General features: G+C 42.5%; 1 protein-coding gene across 3 annotated transcripts; it reads right to left on the reverse strand.

Moving 5' to 3' along the window:
* Positions 1-97: 97 nt before the first annotated feature.
* mntb (MAX network transcriptional repressor b) lies at positions 98-19214 on the reverse strand. 3 transcript variants are annotated; one of them, XM_059351971.1, is made up of 6 exons: positions 18900-19214; positions 13689-14325; positions 13543-13584; positions 12561-12672; positions 4729-4921; positions 98-3702 (listed from the first exon to the last, which is right to left on the reverse strand). In XM_059351971.1, the coding sequence occupies exons 1-6, from the start codon at positions 18970-18972 to the stop codon at positions 2930-2932; spliced, it is 1830 nt and encodes a 609-aa protein (XP_059207954.1). In that variant the 5' UTR covers positions 18973-19214; the 3' UTR covers positions 98-2929. The 3 variants fall into 3 exon arrangements, with proteins under 3 accessions (XP_059207954.1, XP_059207953.1, XP_059207952.1); XM_059351970.1 differs by having other exon boundaries at positions 98-3699; positions 13677-14325; XM_059351969.1 differs by having other exon boundaries at positions 13677-14325.
* Between the last annotated feature and the right edge of the window lie 145 nt (positions 19215-19359).

Here is a 19359-nt window from a genome sequence, read left to right on the forward strand (position 1 = left end):
GCTGTTTTCTAAGTGAAAAAATATAAATAAAAAGCTTTCTATCTGCAGTTTATGGTTTATATTTTGACACAAGGACAATAAATACAGGAGCAGGATGTGTTGTAAATGTAATAAGATTTATTAAGAATCTTTATTATTTAATCAGCATAATTCTTCATCATTAATATGTTTTATCCATTATCATCATTGTTATCTTAAACAGTGGACAGTTAGATCTAAAAGGCAGCCCAAAGTGTACAGGCGATATATAACTTAAAACTTTCTCCATAGGGAAAACATGTTTTTATATTCATATATAATATCAATGTAGCATGAGGTCCAAGATCCTGCCCACGTTATACAGTATTGTACATGGTCCCAAAAAAAACAGAAAACGTTTAAACAAAAGGAACTAAACTGCAATCTACATGCAAAACAAAACCAAAACAAGCATTTTAAAGTCTAAGATACATACACTCATATGCCAAAAACGTGCATACGATCACAGATTTACAAAACTTTCATACAAATATTACAAAACTCAAATCGAATATTAGACATTATGTTATCAAGAAAAGAGGATTTTTTTTAGTTATTTTACTTTTTCCACTCCATGTCTCAGTCCAGTAAAAAACATTTAAAAAAAACATAAAAAAAAAAAAAAAAAAGACAGTAAATCTTTCATTCGCTCGTTGTGTTCGTGTTTTGCCGGAGTTGTCACAGTGTTCAGGAAAACTGAGTATAGGCACACACACACACACACACACACACACACACACACACGCACAGACACAAGCACCCGAAAATGCTCACACCACAAATCGCCTTTGTGTAAAAAAATAGCTCACTTTTTACACACGTGGGTAATGCGCGCGCACACACACACACACTCCATCATGCACAGGGCAAACAGAAACAGAGCCATGCTACAGGTACAGTAGGATTAACTATAGTACAGAATATAAAACATGTCAAGTACGATCACAGAGACAGAGACACACAGAGACACACTGATGGACATCTGATGTGTAAAGGCTGCAAGAAGGTGGCGAAACATACAGAGACACACGAAGAAAAGTTGGCGTCACAACACGTTTTCCATTCTGAAACTGATTTTTTCTGGATAATTCAGTGCGGTGTTTGTTGTTCTCTGCTATTTATTGAAATATTACATGACCTTTAAATGAGATAAATACGACAGACTATAACGGCCACTGTAGGTTAAAAAAATAATTATGGAGCCTGGGAAGAAGGGGTTAATATTTTGAGAAAATAACCTGAATTTTCTGAATATCCCATTTTTTCCCCCTGTAAATTGAACACTTAAATCTCTGAGAATTCAAAAATGTATCATGAAAATGATGACTTTATAATGTCAGAGAAAATTAGTTTTTTTCTTACAAATTGTGAGTATTTATAATTTTATTTGCCACATTAATCGCAGAATAACCAATTTTTTTCTCATACATTTATATTTTTTTCCCCTGACTTTATTATGTTAGAGAATATTCAAGTTTATTCTCCTAAATTTGCCGCTTAAATCTACTAAAATACTCAAGCACATCTGAATTATTTTCTCAAAACTTTTTTTTCCTTGTAAATATGACATTATCTGAGGGAATACTCTCCTAAATTTAACCATTTTAATCTTTGAGAATTTCTTTTTTTCTATCTTGCAAAGTATGACTTTACAATGTCATAATAATCAGAGAATATTACATTTTTTTCTCACAAATTTGTGACTTTTTTTCTCGTAGACTTACCACTCTGCGAATTTCAGAATTTAAATTATTGAAAATTATGATTTCATAATCTCAGAGAGCATTTGTTTTTTTCTTGTAAATTTACTGCTGTAATCTCTGAGAATTTCTTATTTCTCCTGAAAAAATAATGACTTTATTATCTCTGAGAAAATTCATTTTTTTTCTCCAAATATTGTCCCCACTGCCCTTCTTCATTTCTTTTTTATTAAATCTTCGTTGGCGTGAACACGCCGTCGTGGATAAATGTGTCTCTCTTAGTTTGACCCAAAAAATCTGAACTCAAACTCAACTTCTCTGCACTGAGTTGCAGCAGGTCTACGTAAATATAATCTCTGTATTTAATGCATTTTGTCCCAACGTTTTTGTAATCTGGGTTGTAGTTTCAATGCATCATTTAGTAACTTCACACAAACTAGAGAGAAATGTTACATAACTGCAGCTTTCACTTTCAACTTGAGTCAAGAGAAAACTCTTCCACTCTCTCGTTGTTCTTCCAGATTTTAAGTGTGTGTTGTGGCCCGACTGTGTTTGTGTGAGAGTTACATGAGGTCTGTGATGAGCAGCAGAGGGAGCTGTTGCATTAGAGTGAAGAGGGAAGCTGTCACTGATCTGAGAGCAGCTTCAGACGTTACATTTAAACAGTTTGAGGCGTTTTTGCAGCGATGAAGAGCACGACTGCAGAGCTACAGAATGATATAAAAAAACTCATCATAATAATAATAATAATAACGATGGACTTAAATGTGGTCCACGTCTCACTGGATCAAACCTCATTCTGACCAGTGAGACAGCTTAGCTCCGCCTTCTGCTCTGACACATCAGTGACATCATCCTGCCAGAACGTGACATCATACTGTTTCACCAGACGAACAGCTCTCTCCCTCTGTCAGCGAGTGGATGAACAGTAAAGGTAAATCCTGATGCCTGAGTGAACTGAGCTTATTATGTTAGTGCTTCTGGTCGGAAGGAAAGGAAGGTAGGAGAGAAGGAGGCAAGGGAGAAAGGAAGGAAGGAAGGTAAAAGCGTTTCTGTCTTTGCAGCGCAGACAAACGTCACAGTCTTTGTTTTTTTATAATCACGAACAGCCCGACCTGCTCGCTCTGCTTTAATGTTCTCGAGTCGTGACTTGAATGTCTCCGGGGATTTTTGCCACAAGTCGTTTTGTCCGTCAGAGTCTCGCGTGTTGTTCAGGCGAGTTTGAGCGTGCTGACGGGGAAGGTGGGGACTGTTACCATGGTAACGGGGTTGAGGACGGTGGCCTGTCCGACCAGCTGGGGGTGGGGGGCGAGCACGGCGGTGGGCTTCCCCAGCGTGGGGGCGGCGCTGTTCACCTGCGGCCCGTTAGAGTTCGCCTGAGCGCCGGCCTGCACGTGCGGCAGCGTGTGGTGGGTGAAGGTGTGGGTGATGTGGCCCACCATGGTGGGCTGCGACACCGACACGCCCTGCGGGTACAGCGTCGGCAGGTGGGACTGCAGGTGCGCCACCGGGTGGACGGTGATGTGTCCGATGGGCTGGGCGGCGATGGGCTGGTGGGTGGCGGCGGCCGGCACCGCGGCGATGGGCTGAGGCATGGAGGAGATGGGGCCTGGCGACGGGGCGATGTGCGTCAGGTGTTTGTGGTTGGCCGGCAGGCCGTGGTTCACCGACTGGATGACCGACGGGTGGGACACGGCGGCGTGGGCGATGACCGTGGGCTGCACCTGCAGCGTCGGCGGCTGGATGGGATGGGCGGGCTGCGGGGGAGGCGGGCCCAGCGCAGGAGCGATGGCTTGAGGGGGGGAGGACTGGGTGGACGCGGCCAGGACGCCGGACAGAGGCAGGGCGGCGTGCTGGATGGACAGGTGCGGCGCGAGCAGCGGCTGGGCCTGCAGGAGGGGAGGAGCCGGTTTGGGGAGAGACGCCGCAGCCGGAGCAGCGGGGACGTCCTCGTCAATGTCCTGCTCAAAGTTGTCTTCTCCTTCTGTGGAGCAGACAGGAAACCGTTAGTGACACCATACCAGAAACAGAGAGCGTTGGTGTGGTGAAGCAGCTCAGACCACTTTGATTTTAAGAAAACCAGCTGAATGCATCAGTCACTGAGACTCAATCTGGCAAACTGCAAAGAATCCAACTTGAATCGCATTAATGGTGAGTGGTGTCATGATCTGTTATTTCCTTATGATTTACATGGGACGCAGGGAAAAGGCAACACGAAGGTGAAAAATGGATACAGAGTCAATACACTGCAAAAAAGGTGTGTCTAAAAACAAGATAAAAACACTAAATCTGAGGGAAATGATCTTGCTGCATGGACAGATAATTTCACTTGACAAGATTTCTTAAATTAAGATGATTAAATCTAGAAATAAGCATGTTGTACACTTAAGATAAGAAAAACTCTGAAAACAAGATAAATATCTAACACTTCTAAATCTAAAAGGTTTTTTTTTATCTTGGTAAGAAACAAATAATTGTCAGGTCACTCTGCTCGGGCCAGTTCATCGCTGCTTGCAGCTTTAATTCATCTTGTTTTAAGAGTTGATTTCTTATTTTAAGCGTATAACATGCTTATTTCTAGATTTAATAATCTTAATTTAAGAAAGTGAAATTATCCGTCCATGCAGCACGATAACTTCCCTCAGATTTTGTTTTTATCTTGTTTTTAGACACACCGTATTTGCAGTGTAGTCAACAAGTTAACTGAAATTCAAACTATATCAAAACCACTTCATCTCTTTCTCATTATCTTGTTACACTTGTTTTCACTGATTCATTTCTGTAGAGTATTAGGTCCAATTGATTAGTTATCAACTATTAAATAAATCAACAACTATTATGATCATCAGTTAACCAGTTTGAGCAACCTTTTAAAGGCAAAAACGTCAAAATTCTTTGCTTTTCTTTACTCCTCTGTGACAGAAAACTGAATATCTTTGAGTTGTCGACTAAATTAAACGTTATCTTGGGCTTTGGGAAACACCAATCAACATCTCTGTCCAGTGTGTACCTGAGGCGGTGGAGGTGGAGGCCTGGTCGTCGTCCGGCTGGATGGTCTGCCGCAGCACTCTGTCGATCTCCACCACGTCCATGCACTGACTCAGCTCGTTCTTCAGCTCGGCCAGCCGCTGCTGCGTGGCGATCTTCTCTCTCGCCAGGCGCTCCATCTCGTGCTCGTACTCCTTCTCCTTACGCTTCAGAGTCTTCAGCAGGAGACACACAGGACATCATAAATACGACTGAAGACTTCAATAAAACTGTTTTCAGATCAAAACTAAATATATCAGTTACATTTATCAAGCATAAAAATAGATTTATTTCCCTATTTATACTGCATTACATTTATTTTGTTTCATATAAATTATGTTTTGTTGTGCTGTGTAAGTGATGACAATATTTCTACAGTGAGTAGGATTTTTTTTTAAAATTAAGAAATGTCCTTTGAAAGGTTATATTGTTTTATTTAAGTTTTTTATTTTATTATTGAATTCAATTAAAGTGTAACAAAATGCTGAATGACTTTTATATGTATAAAATATTATACAAATATATTTATAAAGAAGTGTTCTCTTTATCTAGCACAGAAGGACAACTAAATAACAAAATAAAAAACACAAAGAAACCATCGACTATCAGCCAATTTCTTATTTTAGAATTTCACTAATGCTTTTTGTTTTTCAATAAAAAGGTTGGAGTCTTTTTTCCAATTCTCTGTTAATTAAATGAAAGTATTTTTATGAATGAAATTAACTCATACAAAGCATTTAACAGTGATTTTTTAACAAACTAGAAAAAAGAAAAACAATCAAATCATACGAGCATAAAAAGAAGTAGGGAAGCTCTGCCACTTATTGTTATGTGTTAATATGAAACAGATGGAGGAAATGTTTGCATATTAGTACAAGTTTGTATTAATATCTAAGAGCAGATAATAAAACAGAGAACAGAGTAATACAATAAGCTTTTAACCTCTCTGTGACCTCCAGATATATTTGGCCTATTGCATATGAATATTTGTGCATCCTGGGGTCCCTAAACAGTCTTTGAGCAGCATAAATCGGGTCTGAAGCTGAGACTCTTGTGGTTTCAATGAGCCCAGTTTTCTTCATGTGTGATGATGTTAGTGAGTGAAACTTGAGCTCAGTGTATAAAATGAGCTGCTGAGACCTCTAGGATAATCACAGCCTCATGAAACTTTACAACCACAAACTAGAGACTAGGGATGGGCATTGATTTTCAAATAGTCATTAAATAAAAATCAAATACTTTATCATATCTGGAAAAAAAAAATGTTGTATTACTGGTGCCTTCTGCACGGGGGCAGTATAGCATTTGATAATACAGTGTGGCGGGCTAGATGCCAAGCTGTAGAAGAAGAAACAAACGGAGGAGAAGACACGATGGAGAGATTACTGCAGCAGCCGTCAAAAAGTTCCATGTGGAGCTATTTAAAAAAAACCCAAGTGAAACAGAGGTCGAATGTAAACTCTGCGAGGCAAAGCTTTCATATCAGCCATGCACTCTCATATGAGAGCAAAGCACCTGGGTGAAAGTGGCGGGCCGTCGTCACAGCAACAGTCAATTGCCAGCTTTGCCACTAGAAGATGTACATGTGATGACAGACGTGCGGAGCAAACGGCGTCCCTCGTCTCAAAAATTATTGGGGGGGGAGGGGTGTTATTATCGAATATTATAATATTAATCGATTAGTACCCCATGATTATCGAATAGTACTTTTGCCTGAAATGCACATCCCTACTAGAGACCTAGAGCATTCAGAGGATGGATGGCTTTCCACACTATATTGACAAAAAGAGGCTTTCTCAGCAGGCAACACAACACAAGTGCTACATACAATCGCACAAAAAATGTCAAAAGTATTTTCACTGCATGGATTTTTCTCTGCTGTTCTAAAGGTCTTGGTGTCTTAAAAACAGGAAAAAGACATTGTTGTATGTAGAATAAACCCTTACATACAGGCTATGAAGCTGGAATTAGTTTGAAATTAGTCAAAGAACTGGTGTTGCAACAGAAAAGAGAATTAAAACAACCTCTGTTACTCCCACAGCTCTCCCAGCTCACAGCAGCAGGAACAAACATGCTAATTCAAGCATGTTCAGCTGCTGAAGCTCCTCCCGTTTCCTGGTTTCCTGGATATCATGCTTGTTTTTTTGACACAGCTTGTCAGTGGGAGTAAATGTCCTCTCGTGGTTTAATTATTTCCACCAATCACTTGTCATCATCCCAAAGCATTCATTCTTTGTAGATTTATAAATCAAGTCAGACACAGCAGGAAAACAGAAAGATTTAGGAGGAGCTGTTTCCAGCCCCACACTGAGCTCTGTGACCCAGTTACTGTGGAGGTCAGCTGACACATGAACACCAAACAGAATGACAGGATAAAGACATTAACAGATTACTGGGAGGGGAGGAGAGGAGAGGAGAGGAGAGGAGAGGAGAGGAGAGGAGAGGAGAGGAGAGGAGAGGAGAGGAGAGGAGAGGAGAGGAAACAGGCAAGGAAACAAGGATACAAAGGGAGAAGAAAGGAGAAGAGAAAAGGAAACAAGGAGGAGAAGAAAAGAGGGAAAGAAGAGGAGAAAAATAGGAGACAGTTAGGAGAGGAGGAAGGGAGAAGAAACAAGAAGGAGAGGAAACAAGGAGAGGAGAGGACAGAAGGAGAGGAGGGAGAGGAAAGGAGAAGAAACATGCATACAAGTGTAGAGGAATCAAGGAGAGGAGAGGAAATGAGGATATAAGTGGAGAGGAAACAAGGAGAGGAAACGAGAAGAGGAGGGAAAGGAGAAGAGAGGAAACAAGGATACAAGGGGAGAGGAATCAAGGAGCGGAGAGGAAACAAGGAGAGGAGGGAAAGGAGAAGAGAGGAAACAAGGATACAAGGGGAGAGGAAACAGAGAGAGAGAGAGAGAGAGAGGAGAGGAAGGATTATGATGGTGACCAGAAACAGAAAGCTGTCAGGTGCTGGTTGTGTAATTACATTACTGGAAACTAAACTCATCGGCCACTTTATTAGGTACACCTGATAACTGCTCGTTCACGCAAATATCTAGTGAGCCAATCACAGGGCAGCAGCTCGATGCATCTATTTATGTAGATGAGCTGCTGAAGGTCAAACGGAGCATCAGAATAACAGTGTTACAACCAAGGTCTGCAGCAGCAGAAGGTACTGCCACTTTATTAGGTACACCTTACCAGCTAGTAAAGTGGCTATAATATCCAGAGAACTTGTTGAATAGAACATCTAAAAAAATAAACCAAATAAAGTGCTTCATGTCTGTCTCTCACATGTATTCACTGAACAGACAGAGTGACTCTACTGACACACAGTGATGCTTCACACCCAACACAGGAGCTCCAGCTTCTGCTGCTGTTGTGTGTGTGTCCACACCATTAGGCCTGCAGCAAATCACCAAGGAAACAGCTGTCACCCATAGCAGTTTCCTTGGCAACCGCATCCGCAAGGATCTTTGTAAAAAACATAACGAGCTGTCTGATTGGCTGAAACATGGAGGTAAGAAGGTAATTACATTATTGAGGGACGTGATTCAGAGCCCCCCTCCTCCTCCTCCTCCTCCTCCTCCTCCTCCTCCTCCTCCTCCTCCTCCTCCTCCTCCTCCTCCTCCTCCTCCTCCATCACTCCCTAAACACCCTTCCCCCCTGTTCCCCTCCTCCTCCACTTGCCTCCTTTATCCTCTTTGAAGACGTCCTTTCAGAGAGCAGGATAAAAATGAGTGAAAATGAGTGAGGGAGCTCGAGCTGACAGGTGTCTTTGCCTCCTTGTCAGGTAGAAATGAGCAATAACCATTGATAAAAACACCAAAATAAGCAGAATTGTAACTGGTTTCATCACTAATATCTGGGGGTGGGGGTTAAAAGACAATAAAGAAATCTGATCCTGCTGTTGCAAGCCTGCGTCTGTTGTCATAACCAGTGAGATGCCGTGTCGCCGATCACCCGCCGCTCTCACTGTCTCTGCAGTGTGGGAGTGGAGCGGCTGAGTGACGTCATCGGACTCGCGCTAGCCATGTGCTCAGATCTCACATGGCTCAGGGAGAGGAGGGGTTACACAAGGAGAGGTACGGAGAGAGAACAATGCAGGAAAGAAGAAGAGGAGGCGAATCACTGAACAAAAAAACCTGCTGATTATATTAAGCAGAGGAGGAATATACACAGCTAGGTAGTTGTTTCTCAACAGTTTTAGTGGAGCTCTGTTAGGTTGCCTCTGGTAAATTGGTCACTTAGATAATGAACAAATAGTGTTTGTTTAAAAAATGTTATTCAAATGTAAGATTCCAGGTTAATTTTGCTTTGCTCCCTCAGATGGCTACTGGTAAGAAACGGGTAGATTAAACTACATCTGAAGTTGAGGACACAGATTTTACCCACAATCCCAGTGGGGCAACGTCTGCAGCAGTCTGCAATAGTCGGGGACAGTCAAACATCTGTTTGTGTGTGAGGAGAACAGACCCGACCTCAGTCGCAGTCAATCAAACATGTTTGAGGCAAATCTGGATGCAATCGGGTGGTGTGAACTGATTACCGACCCAACTGCAAACACGTGTTGACAACAGCCAATGAAAGAGAAGGCGGGATACAGGAAACGGTGTCAGATGACAGGAAGTAGAAGGAATATACTGACCCTAACTTATATTTGATTTCTGTTTTTTTATGAGCAGATTTTCCTCCTCTTCTTCCTCTTCTTTTTAAAGTTTTATTGACAAACAACAAATTGGTGCATTAGCGCAACCAGCTGTCCTGTGTATTTACCCTTTAAACTGAAGAGAGTTTTGTTGCGTTCAGTTGATTTAGTCAGTTTGACAGATCATTCAGTCTGTGAACATCAGGTGTCAGCAGGTGTTAAATGTGTGATCCCCAGTCCTTCAGTTGTCATACCAAAAACCGCTAAAACCATGAAGTGGGGCTGGGCGATATATCGTTATAAAAGATATATAGATATATTTTTAAATGTGATATGAAATTAGATCATATCGTATATATCGATATAGTTCAAATTGTGCACTGTGATCCTTGCTCCAGGCAAGCTGCGGCTTTTATTTAAGATATGTTTTTATTTAAATGTGAACTTCACGGAGCTTTGATTTAAAAAAAAAACAACAAAAAAAAAAACAGGTACTCCTGATGTTTTACAGTATTTATGTTCACTTAAATAAACAGTTTCAATAAAACTACTTGTGACATGTTAAACCTGGCTTTGACTTTGACTGAACATTTGCTCTCACTTTGCGACAAAAATATCGGGATATATATCGTATATCGATATTCAGCCTAAATATATCTGGATATAACTGTTGGTCCATATCCCCCAGCCCTACCACCATGTAGTGTGTACTCCCAGTCCCACAGAATTTGTTGGCTGTTTTGTAGCATGCATGGACATCATATGAAAAGAAAAGATCTAAAGAATCCACTGGTACCATGTTGTGATATCTTGTTGGAAAGGAGGCGAAATGACGCTCCAAATTTCGGCTAAATTTTTGCCTGGGAAAAACTGACATGGCCATTTTTAAAGCGCTGGTGGTTTATGGTCATGCTAATCTCATACAGTTCAAAGCACCAATTCAAATACCAGCTCATTGAGAAATCACTGAAATGTAATGTTGATAAACTTGACTAGCACGGGTATCTGCCTCCATCACACAGCCGACATTAGTGTTTGTGGCTGATGAATGGAGTGCTTGGTTCTCTGTAATGTTCTTTTAAAACATGGAAACTTTCAGTGTGGGTTTCCTCAGCAGCAGCTTGGCTCTGACTCAAATCACAGCCATCATCATCATGTCAGAGAGGCTCTGCTGTTCTCCCTGCAGGCTGGCCTGACATCTCACAGCCTCCTTTTGAAAACCTTCTTCCATCTCACAACCTAATTTATCTCTTTGACGCTGACTCCCCCTCACATATTCCACTGAACTTAATATCATGAAGCTGCACAAACAGGAGCCACTCTGCATCTCGCTCCAGGCTGCCAGTGCAAAAATCCTCCCTCTGAAAACTCTTCAGGTTACACTTCCTCCCTCAGTACCATACACAACGACAACATGCTGCACGTCTTTCACAGAAAAATTTTACTCCTTCCTTTAAAATTCTTAAGTTCTGAGTAAAACATTTCCTCATATTACACCTCATGACGATCAAATTACACAACACTTCCACGAAATAAGAATCTTTCTGAAATGTTACAAATGCAATCTAATGTTCTCAAGAAAACTAAGTTCCATGTGTGTTTTATTTATTTTAGAATAACCATTCCATTGTAAAGACTCCAGTAAACACAGAGTTATTCTCTCTCCTTTAGGCTGATTCACCATTATTTTGCAGACGCCACATCACAGTCACAAGAGGCGAACCAAACAAAGGGATAAATGGGTAACAAACAGGCATTGTGTATCACTTACACTGGACCAAAGCCAGAGCTGTTCCCACAGCTGAACCAATCGATTTAACCTCTACCACCCCTCCACCGTAGACACATTTTAAAGGGGCAGAGGGGGTCTTTAGGGGGAGACAGCCGGTCAGCAGAAGATGCCATATAGAAATGTACATTATCTGGAAGCTTAGAATCCCAAAGTTTTACCCTTTTTTAACCGCTTGATAATGGCAAAATTGGTCAAAAGGCCGTCTCAGGGGTCCAAACAGGCTCAGTTGAATTAAAAAAAAAGACATTAGTTAGGAAGAGCACATGGAATAGCCTGAATCTGTGTGGTGTGTTTTTAAAGAGCTGGTTAAGAGATATGGTAGATTGAGGAAATTTCCTTTCACAGACAGCAGTATAAGACTACATTGGCTGAATTGTTGAGTGTGTATGGAATCAAATAATCATCATCCCAGAGGCAGTGAGCAATTTAGTGAATCTAAGCAAGTACACTAAGGTTAGGTGAGGGCCCCCTCAGATGAAGCCTGAAGAAAGGTCTTCAGGCTTCATCTGATGGGGGGCACTCACTAACATCGTCACACATGAAGAAAACTGCGCTCATTGAATCCACAAGAGTCTCAGCTTTCCAGTCAGACCCGATTTATGCAGCTCATTGACTGTTTAGGGACCCCAGGATGCACAAATATTCACACACAGTAGGAGAAAACAACACATTTTACTGCAGGAGAAACACCGCATGGGTTAGCAGCAAACAGCTTTTGATAAAGTGCATAAAGTGGGCATGTCACGTCTAAAACGGCCCAAATAGATTTAATATTAGGAACCATGTGAAACAGAGAAAAGCAGCCAGGTGTCCCAGACAGATTTTTGTCTTGCTGTGTCTCAGAGACTGTTTATGGACACCAGTATGAAACAATATTCACATAAACATCTCTACTGCAGGGGAAAACTGCAGGTTTCTGCCTCAGATTGCAAGTTATCAGCATAAAGTGCAATAATGGGCATGTCTGTAAAGAGAAGACTTGTTGGTTCACATTGAACCCATTTTCATTCAGATATATTTAGGTCAGAGGTCATTAGACCCCTTTGATAATGACCATGACAATGTTCCAAAAGTAGCTATAGCTACAATAGCTACAATACAGCCTATTGGACATGTCCCAACAACACAGTTTGGCACCGTACCAATGCTTTCATTAAGTTTCATCGTTGGTTTCAAAAAGAAACCAATATCTTCAATGTGGCATTAAAATTAAGCCTGTTACAGCTCTGAAAGGCAGAATGTTGGCTGAGTGTCCTTGAGGAGTTGAAGAAAAACTGAACAGAATAGGATTTAAAAAAAAGAAGCAAGTGCCAAATACTGTGTTGGACTACACTAGCATGTTGAACTGTGTCAGTGTACTAGGAAAGCTGAAAAAAACGGATCAAAACTCTACCTGTATGTAACGTAAAGCGCTGCGGAGAACACTGAGGTTGGAGGTTTTCTTCTCGTCAACGTTTGGAACGTTCTTCTTCAGCGTCTCAAAGCACTCTTTGAGGTGCGCTCGCCTGGTGGAACCAGAGTCACAAACAACAGCGGGTCACTCCAATGATACGCTCCTCTGCCACAATATTCACCATTTATTTGTGAGTGAATCATTTGCTTGAGGGGTTAAATAAGTTGTGGTTATTAAAAAAAAAAAGCTCATGATGAGTTTTGCACGCCTGAGAAGGATTTCATGGTTGTGTGTTCTGCAGGCTGAGGAAAGGTCCTGACCTGATGAAACAGGGGTTTGTAAGGGTGCATATTTCCTGTGCTTTCGTGAAATCACTATGCACCAGTTTATGGTGGAAATGGTTTAGAGAAGAATATAAGAATATAACGCTATAAATATTTATTCTCCTGTAGATCAACTTTTCTTATTTAGTTTAAAAATGCAACATTAACCAATGCTGAAGAGACAATTTGACTCAAATATTACATTTCAGGCCTACATTCCTGGAAGCCTAGAGCCTGAAAATTTTTTTTTTTTCTACATATTATTTATATAATGACCTAATGACCTTTTAAATTGACAGTTCACCACAAATTCAGACCTACAAAACAAAAATTCATCCTTCTGAACATGAACCTCTTAAACCACGCGGCAGGGAAGGTTGAGAACATTTAGAGTTGAGGCTCAGAACATCTTGTCCTTCTGCACTTTGTATAGCATGGCGCTGAAACAAAACTGAAACTACATCAGTTCAAACAAACTAAATCATTGTTCTCTACACTCAGGAGAGCTGGTAGGTTATAAGAAGTTGAATATATTGTTTTTGTATCATTTGTGCTTTTGTGGTTTAAAGCACAAATTATTAAAATGACCACATACTGTTCATACTGCAACATTACAACTTTTACTGTTGCACAACAATTATAATTTGATGATGACTGACCTGTTCTTCTCCAGTTTATTGTGCACCTCTCTGGTCCCCGCTCTGAAAAACAAAGTCAAGAAAATAACATGATGAAATATAAACATTATGTGATGAACAGTCTTATATGAAGTGTAACACACACGCTCACTCACACACAGACTGACCCTCCTGGCCTCCTCTTCCCCTCCATCCCCCTCAGGTCCTCCATCGTCACCCCGTTGGGCCGCGGCTGAGACGTAGGCGGAGCTTGATGGGGGACCAGTGCATGCTGGGAGCCGGCGCCGTTAGTGCTGAGGGGGGTGGAGTACTGGATCTGAACCTGAGGCTGTGATTGGCTTGGCTTCGCACTGATGAGCTGCGGACTCGCCTCGACTTTTATCTGTGGGGCGCAGAGCAGGTGGTGAGGGGCCGGCTGCTGCTGCTGCTGGGGGGGGGAGGAGCCGTTGAGCGACTTTGCTGCTACGGCGATCTGTGATGTAATTGGGAGGGGTGGGACCGAGGGCGTCGCGCTGACGACTGGGACCATCGGGATGACGGTGATGGGGACTTGAGGAGACGGGAGAGACGGGTGGTGATGCTGTTGGCGGTGAGCGTCATCGCCCCAAGTGACGTGGTTGGCTCTGATTGGCTGAGACAACGAGGTCACAAATTCCACTCGCATCGACTCCGCCTCCTCTTTGATGAGCTCCTCCTCTTTGATGTGCTCCTCCTCTTTAATGAGCTCCTCCTCTTTGATGAGCTCCTCCTCTTTGATGTGCTCCTCCTCTTTGATGAGCTCCTTCTCTTTGCGCTGCTCCTCCTCTGTAGGGAGCAGGAAACAAACAGACGTGTCAGCAGCGGAAAACAAAGCATAACGGGACAAAATACGATAGAGGGAAAAGCTTCAGCAATGTGTTTCCTGCCCTCTGCTTCTCTCTAAAGTTGTGGCTTCAAACTCACAGTCAGTTTGTGTTTGATGATGATAGGCCAAGTAAAACCGGAGATAAGGTCAGATATATTTAGTAGAAAATAGAGGTCGACCAAAACATCGGCCGACCGATATTTGCATTTTTTACGTGTATCGGCATCGGCCGATATGTGCGTGTGTTCGCCAATCAATAAGCCCATTTCACTAAGCAAACACCAGGCAAAGCTCGGTGCAACATCTGCCATTCTCCGGTGAGCTGCTGCTGATACCGGAAAAAAGAAAAACACATCAAATATGTGGATCATCTGAGGCGCCACCACCTCCAGGCCTAGAACAACATACACATTGTTTGCTATCCAACTGTAAATATGTTTGGTTTGTTTTGTTAATAAATGTTTCTTTTTTTGTTTAAATTGAGACTTGTGTAACATTTGCCATCATGTAAATGGAGGGAGAAAAGGTAAGACTGATGTCAAAATAATCGGTAACGGCATCGGCCTTAAAAAACCTGTATCTGTCGACGACTAGTATAAAATACAGAACTAGATGTGCTCTCGGTTTACCTGTTAGATGAAAGATTTGTAAGCAACATTTAAAACTGTTCACTGAGCATGATTAGGTTCTGAAAGTCGCTTTGGATAAAAGCGTCTGCTAAATGACTAAATGTAAATGTAATGTAAATGAAAGTAAAGACAACATCATTTTCAAAAGCAGATGTTTTTTTTACTACGTTCAAAACGTTGATCCAGTAGACCGGCAGAGTTTGAAGCTTTTGCTTCGTTTTAAATTGTGGCGTCATGTGATTTGATGAGAGTTTAACATTTTAATCCCAGAACTGTCCTGCTTTTTTCCGATTTGTAGCTTTTTTCTTTTTGCCCTGGGCCGTTGCATGTTTAAATCAGTATGAGTGGCACTAAACTCCACATCTACACACAAAGAATGATGTCATCAGATGATGTGGAAGGGGGAAATAATCACAGAAATCATATCTGTGTCTGATTCCTGACTGGAGAGACCCCCCCTCTGTCTGCGCCAGATTGGACCGTTCCAGCAGCGAGCATGCTGGGTTACGTCAGGCCGTCTGCAGGCAGCAGCAGACTGTCACCAGCGACACACTGACGGGTCAACCGGAGTCTGCACCGTGACAGTTAAATACTACAGCATCGTTGTATTGCAAATAAAAAATTAAAAAACTAACATTGAAAATCACATTGTGGGACGGGAATATGTTCCCACGCTGTGCTCATGTGAAGTACACACACTCACACACGTAATTATATGAGTGAGTAGGTTTCTGTGGAAAGCCCTCGGATACCATGGAAACAGCAACATTAGAAACAGAACATCCCAGGGATTCCTCAAACCTGCACGACGCCGTCAACACAAGGCTCCAAACGTTATCAAAGAGAAATAGAAACAACACATGTTGAGTAACACTTTCATTCTCCTCCGCATGAAACTGCAAATCCCCCGATGACGCAACTCTCCCTCACTCAGGGCAACAGTTCACCTCAGAGGCGACCCGCACGCTTACATATCACTAAAATATTTCTGCTGGAAAGGTATTCTTGTTTAATTTGAGGGATTTTACAACAATCCAGTCATCTATTCGTAAGGCTGCAACGGAGTTATTATTTATAACCTTATTCCTCTATTACTCACATGCTCAAATGAGCTGTGGAAGAAAGACGTACAACTCCCCCTTCCTTCGGCACACACAACACTTTTCCAAGTGAGTCATGATGAATATTGGAAAAAAACAACTGGGTCTCCACATATTGTACATATTGAGTATTGTCATATTTACAGCCTCACCTTTCCTCTCCTCTCTGCTCTATGCAAACAGATTTTTATTGAATATTTCTCACGTGAACGTTCGTCTCATCAGAATTAATCATGGCTTCAAAGTGTCGCTGAGGAGCAGAATTTAATGTTTTTAACAGGATCTGGTTAGTGCAAACGCTTTATTTTAAATGTAGAATAAAGAGATTCTGACAGAAATATCATGATTTTGTTTTGGTCACTTTTTCTAACGTTATCGATTGTCACATATGGTTCCGTATCAGAAAGTTAAAACTCAAAAAACACTTGTGTTTACATGTACAGTTTAATCGAGCTATGGTTAAAAATCGATATTGCCGTCTAATACGACTTCAGTCCTTGTCCCAGATTACATGCAACTGAGAAAATCGAATAACTGATGGGAACATGTCCTCCTCCTCAACACTGGGTGGTGATATGAGTCGTTTCAGCGGGTCAATATGGCCCTCTTTCTGGTTGACCACAGTTCAACACTTTGTGCCGTAGTTACTGACCAGCGACCGGCTAATGTGACCGGCTAATGTGCAACTGGCTAATGCTACCGGCTAATGCGACTGGCTTTCTTACATGTTTTTGTTCCAGGCTCATACACCAGCATGGGGGGTGGGGGGGGGGTGGAGCATGCACACATGCGTTTTCTTGTCATATATGCCGGCGAAAATCCTATTCCAATCACATTATCTGGGTGTCCTAATCTGGGGTGGAGAACAATAATTATTTATTTTCAAGTGTCATGTAAACATACAGACTGACTTTTAAGATGGGGTAAGACCCTGGCAATAGTCACCTGTTCTCATTAATATTTGAATGTGGCTACATGCAGCCTGAACCACCTCCGAATGTGTTTTTTTTCCATATCTGATCTCAACGCGTCCTGACAGTGTTTTCACCTGCCCACTTGTGTTCGAATGACTCAGACCACATGATACTGCTAAATGGAAACAGGGTCAATGATACAAACTCATTCTGGGGTTTTAGAACTCTATTCTGCAATTTTTTTCTTTCGAAAGGACCCCCCCTCCCTTTTGATTGCTTATGTCAGTAAAAAGAGGTAAATTCCAGAGGGTCTAAATAGCAATAGTAAAAAATAATGTGTGTTATAAAGTGGATATAATCTGAAAATATTCTGACATGTTAGTGTAGCCTCCATTGTTGTTTGTTGCTTTTGTAGTAAAATCAACACACCCCATGCTCCAGATTGTTGCATGCATGGAAACGTAAATTACATAACCTGCTCCCAGACGAGAACTCAAACCTGGAGAATCAGTTTCACTATCACCTCAGAGGGCTGTTTGGAGTTCTGTTCAAGCTCACATTGCAGGCCGACCACCTCACCAACAGGTACAAGAGACAAATCGGAGGTGGAAACTTCATGGAGATAAAAGTCACTAAACTTAAGTGGATATAATCTAAAAATATTCTGACATGTTAGTATAGCCTACATTGTTCTTGTTGCTTTTGTAGTAAAATCAACACACCCCATACTCCAGATTGTTGCATGCATGCAAACATAAATTACATAACTCCTGCATTGAAAGAGGCTGGGCCGGGTGAGGGTGGGTGGGGGAGAGCAGGGAGGTTGCCCTACTTACCCCCCTTTCTCTCTCTCTGACCCATCACTGTCAGTAGACTGAATGGGAAGGGCGGGGACCAATGTGTGTCTGCGTGCGTGCTTGTGTGTGTGTCTAGGAGAGGAAAGGGGGGTGGGCATGTGCACGTGGTCACTGTGGGCGGATCCTAGCACGCGGTAGGATAAAATATGCGCGCGGGGGGTGGGGGGTTGATTTGTCTGACACGTCATCAGAGAGCAGAAACACACAAAGCTAGGAAGCGTTCTGCTGCTGTTAAGTCACAGAACGTCTGGACAGAATGACATCTCGAGCGTTCTCCACCAACAATCCACACAAACACAATAAGAACACGACAGGCTCGCGCGCAGATTGACGAAAAAGGAGGGGTTGGTGTAGCGCGTGAGGGCCCGCCCCGGTGTGTGTCATAGATAGCTGAGCATGTCAGGGTATTATGTAAAGAGCTGCTCTGTCGCCACCGCCCTGCCACCGGGGCTCGACGGACACACAAAACTGGGCCAAAGCGATCACAAGAGCTTTTTCTAACCAATATGTGCACCTTTAAAGAAAATCAATAATTTTAACATTTAAAAAATATATATATTTGAGGTTTTAGAAGTATTTACTGCAATAAACTGCACATTTTGAATCTCATAATACAAGATATAAAACACATAAATGGGCAAACGGTTACTGACAGGAACTCACACACACATACACACATACACGCGCACACATGTACGGTGAGTCACTACAGTGTTGAAACTGTCACACACACACACGCACACACACACACAGCGCGCAAAGTAGTTCAGAAAACAACTTTGACCATTTCCGCATCAAGGGAACACAAATATGTGCAACACTGTGCAGTCATGGACAGTTTTCAGATACTTTAACCTGCTTTTTTTTGCATAAACCCAGAGAGATAAACACTAACTACTTCCTCTCACCATAGGCGGGTCTGCTACTAACATGCAAGCCCAGCCTTTGATAGTAACGGGATGCGGTCCGGTTTAAGGGGCAGTTTAGGATGTAGCACAGTGTTTTTCGGTGCAGCAGGCTGTTCTTGAACTCACCACGTGTGATCTGTTGTTGCTGGGCTTGCCATTCCAGATATCTGGCCGCCTCTAAAAGTGTATCGATGCTCATTGCGCGTAAAACCGTCACGTCAGGCGATCCGGTGGCCCGGGACGGAAGGAGGAAAAAGACCGAAGGGGGGAAGGTAGGTAGGTAGTGTCCCGGTAGGAAGCGCCGTGTGCACGGTTCACACCAAGCAGGCCCCGAGCGTCTCGTCCCGCTGCTGCTGTCTCCGGGAAGGCAGACGGTCAGTTTTTAATCCGGCCGAACGCAAAGTAAATCCTCGCATTCGTAAAAAATAGGATTGCAACAAGATGGCGATGCGAGCACGGGAATACACACAACAAGGCGAGTCGTGTTCTCGTTAAGGCCCGCCCCTCAAGGATTCCTGCCCCGCCCTGTTACTACGGGCTCCGGCAAAACACGGCAACCGCATCACAGCCTCCTACTCCGTGCTGT

The sequence above is a fragment of the Centropristis striata genome, chromosome 15, assembly GCF_030273125.1.
Source record: "Centropristis striata isolate RG_2023a ecotype Rhode Island chromosome 15, C.striata_1.0, whole genome shotgun sequence".
NCBI lineage: Eukaryota > Metazoa > Chordata > Actinopteri > Perciformes > Serranidae > Centropristis > Centropristis striata.

What these genes read in the sequence shown, in the direction of transcription:
- mntb (XM_059351969.1), bottom strand. Translation starts at nt 18,972, where the DNA reads ATGAGCATCGATACACTTTTAGAGGCGGCCAGATATCTGGAATGGCAA. An exon ending in GCAACAACAGATCACACGTG is followed by an intron (nt 14,326 to 18,899) that starts GTGAGTTCAAGA and finishes TGCTCCCTACAG; the next exon opens with AGGAGGAGCAGCGCAAAGAG. An exon ending in GCGCTTTACGTTACATACAG is followed by an intron (nt 4,922 to 12,560) that starts GTAGAGTTTTGA and finishes CTCCTGCTGAAG; the next exon opens with ACTCTGAAGCGTAAGGAGAA.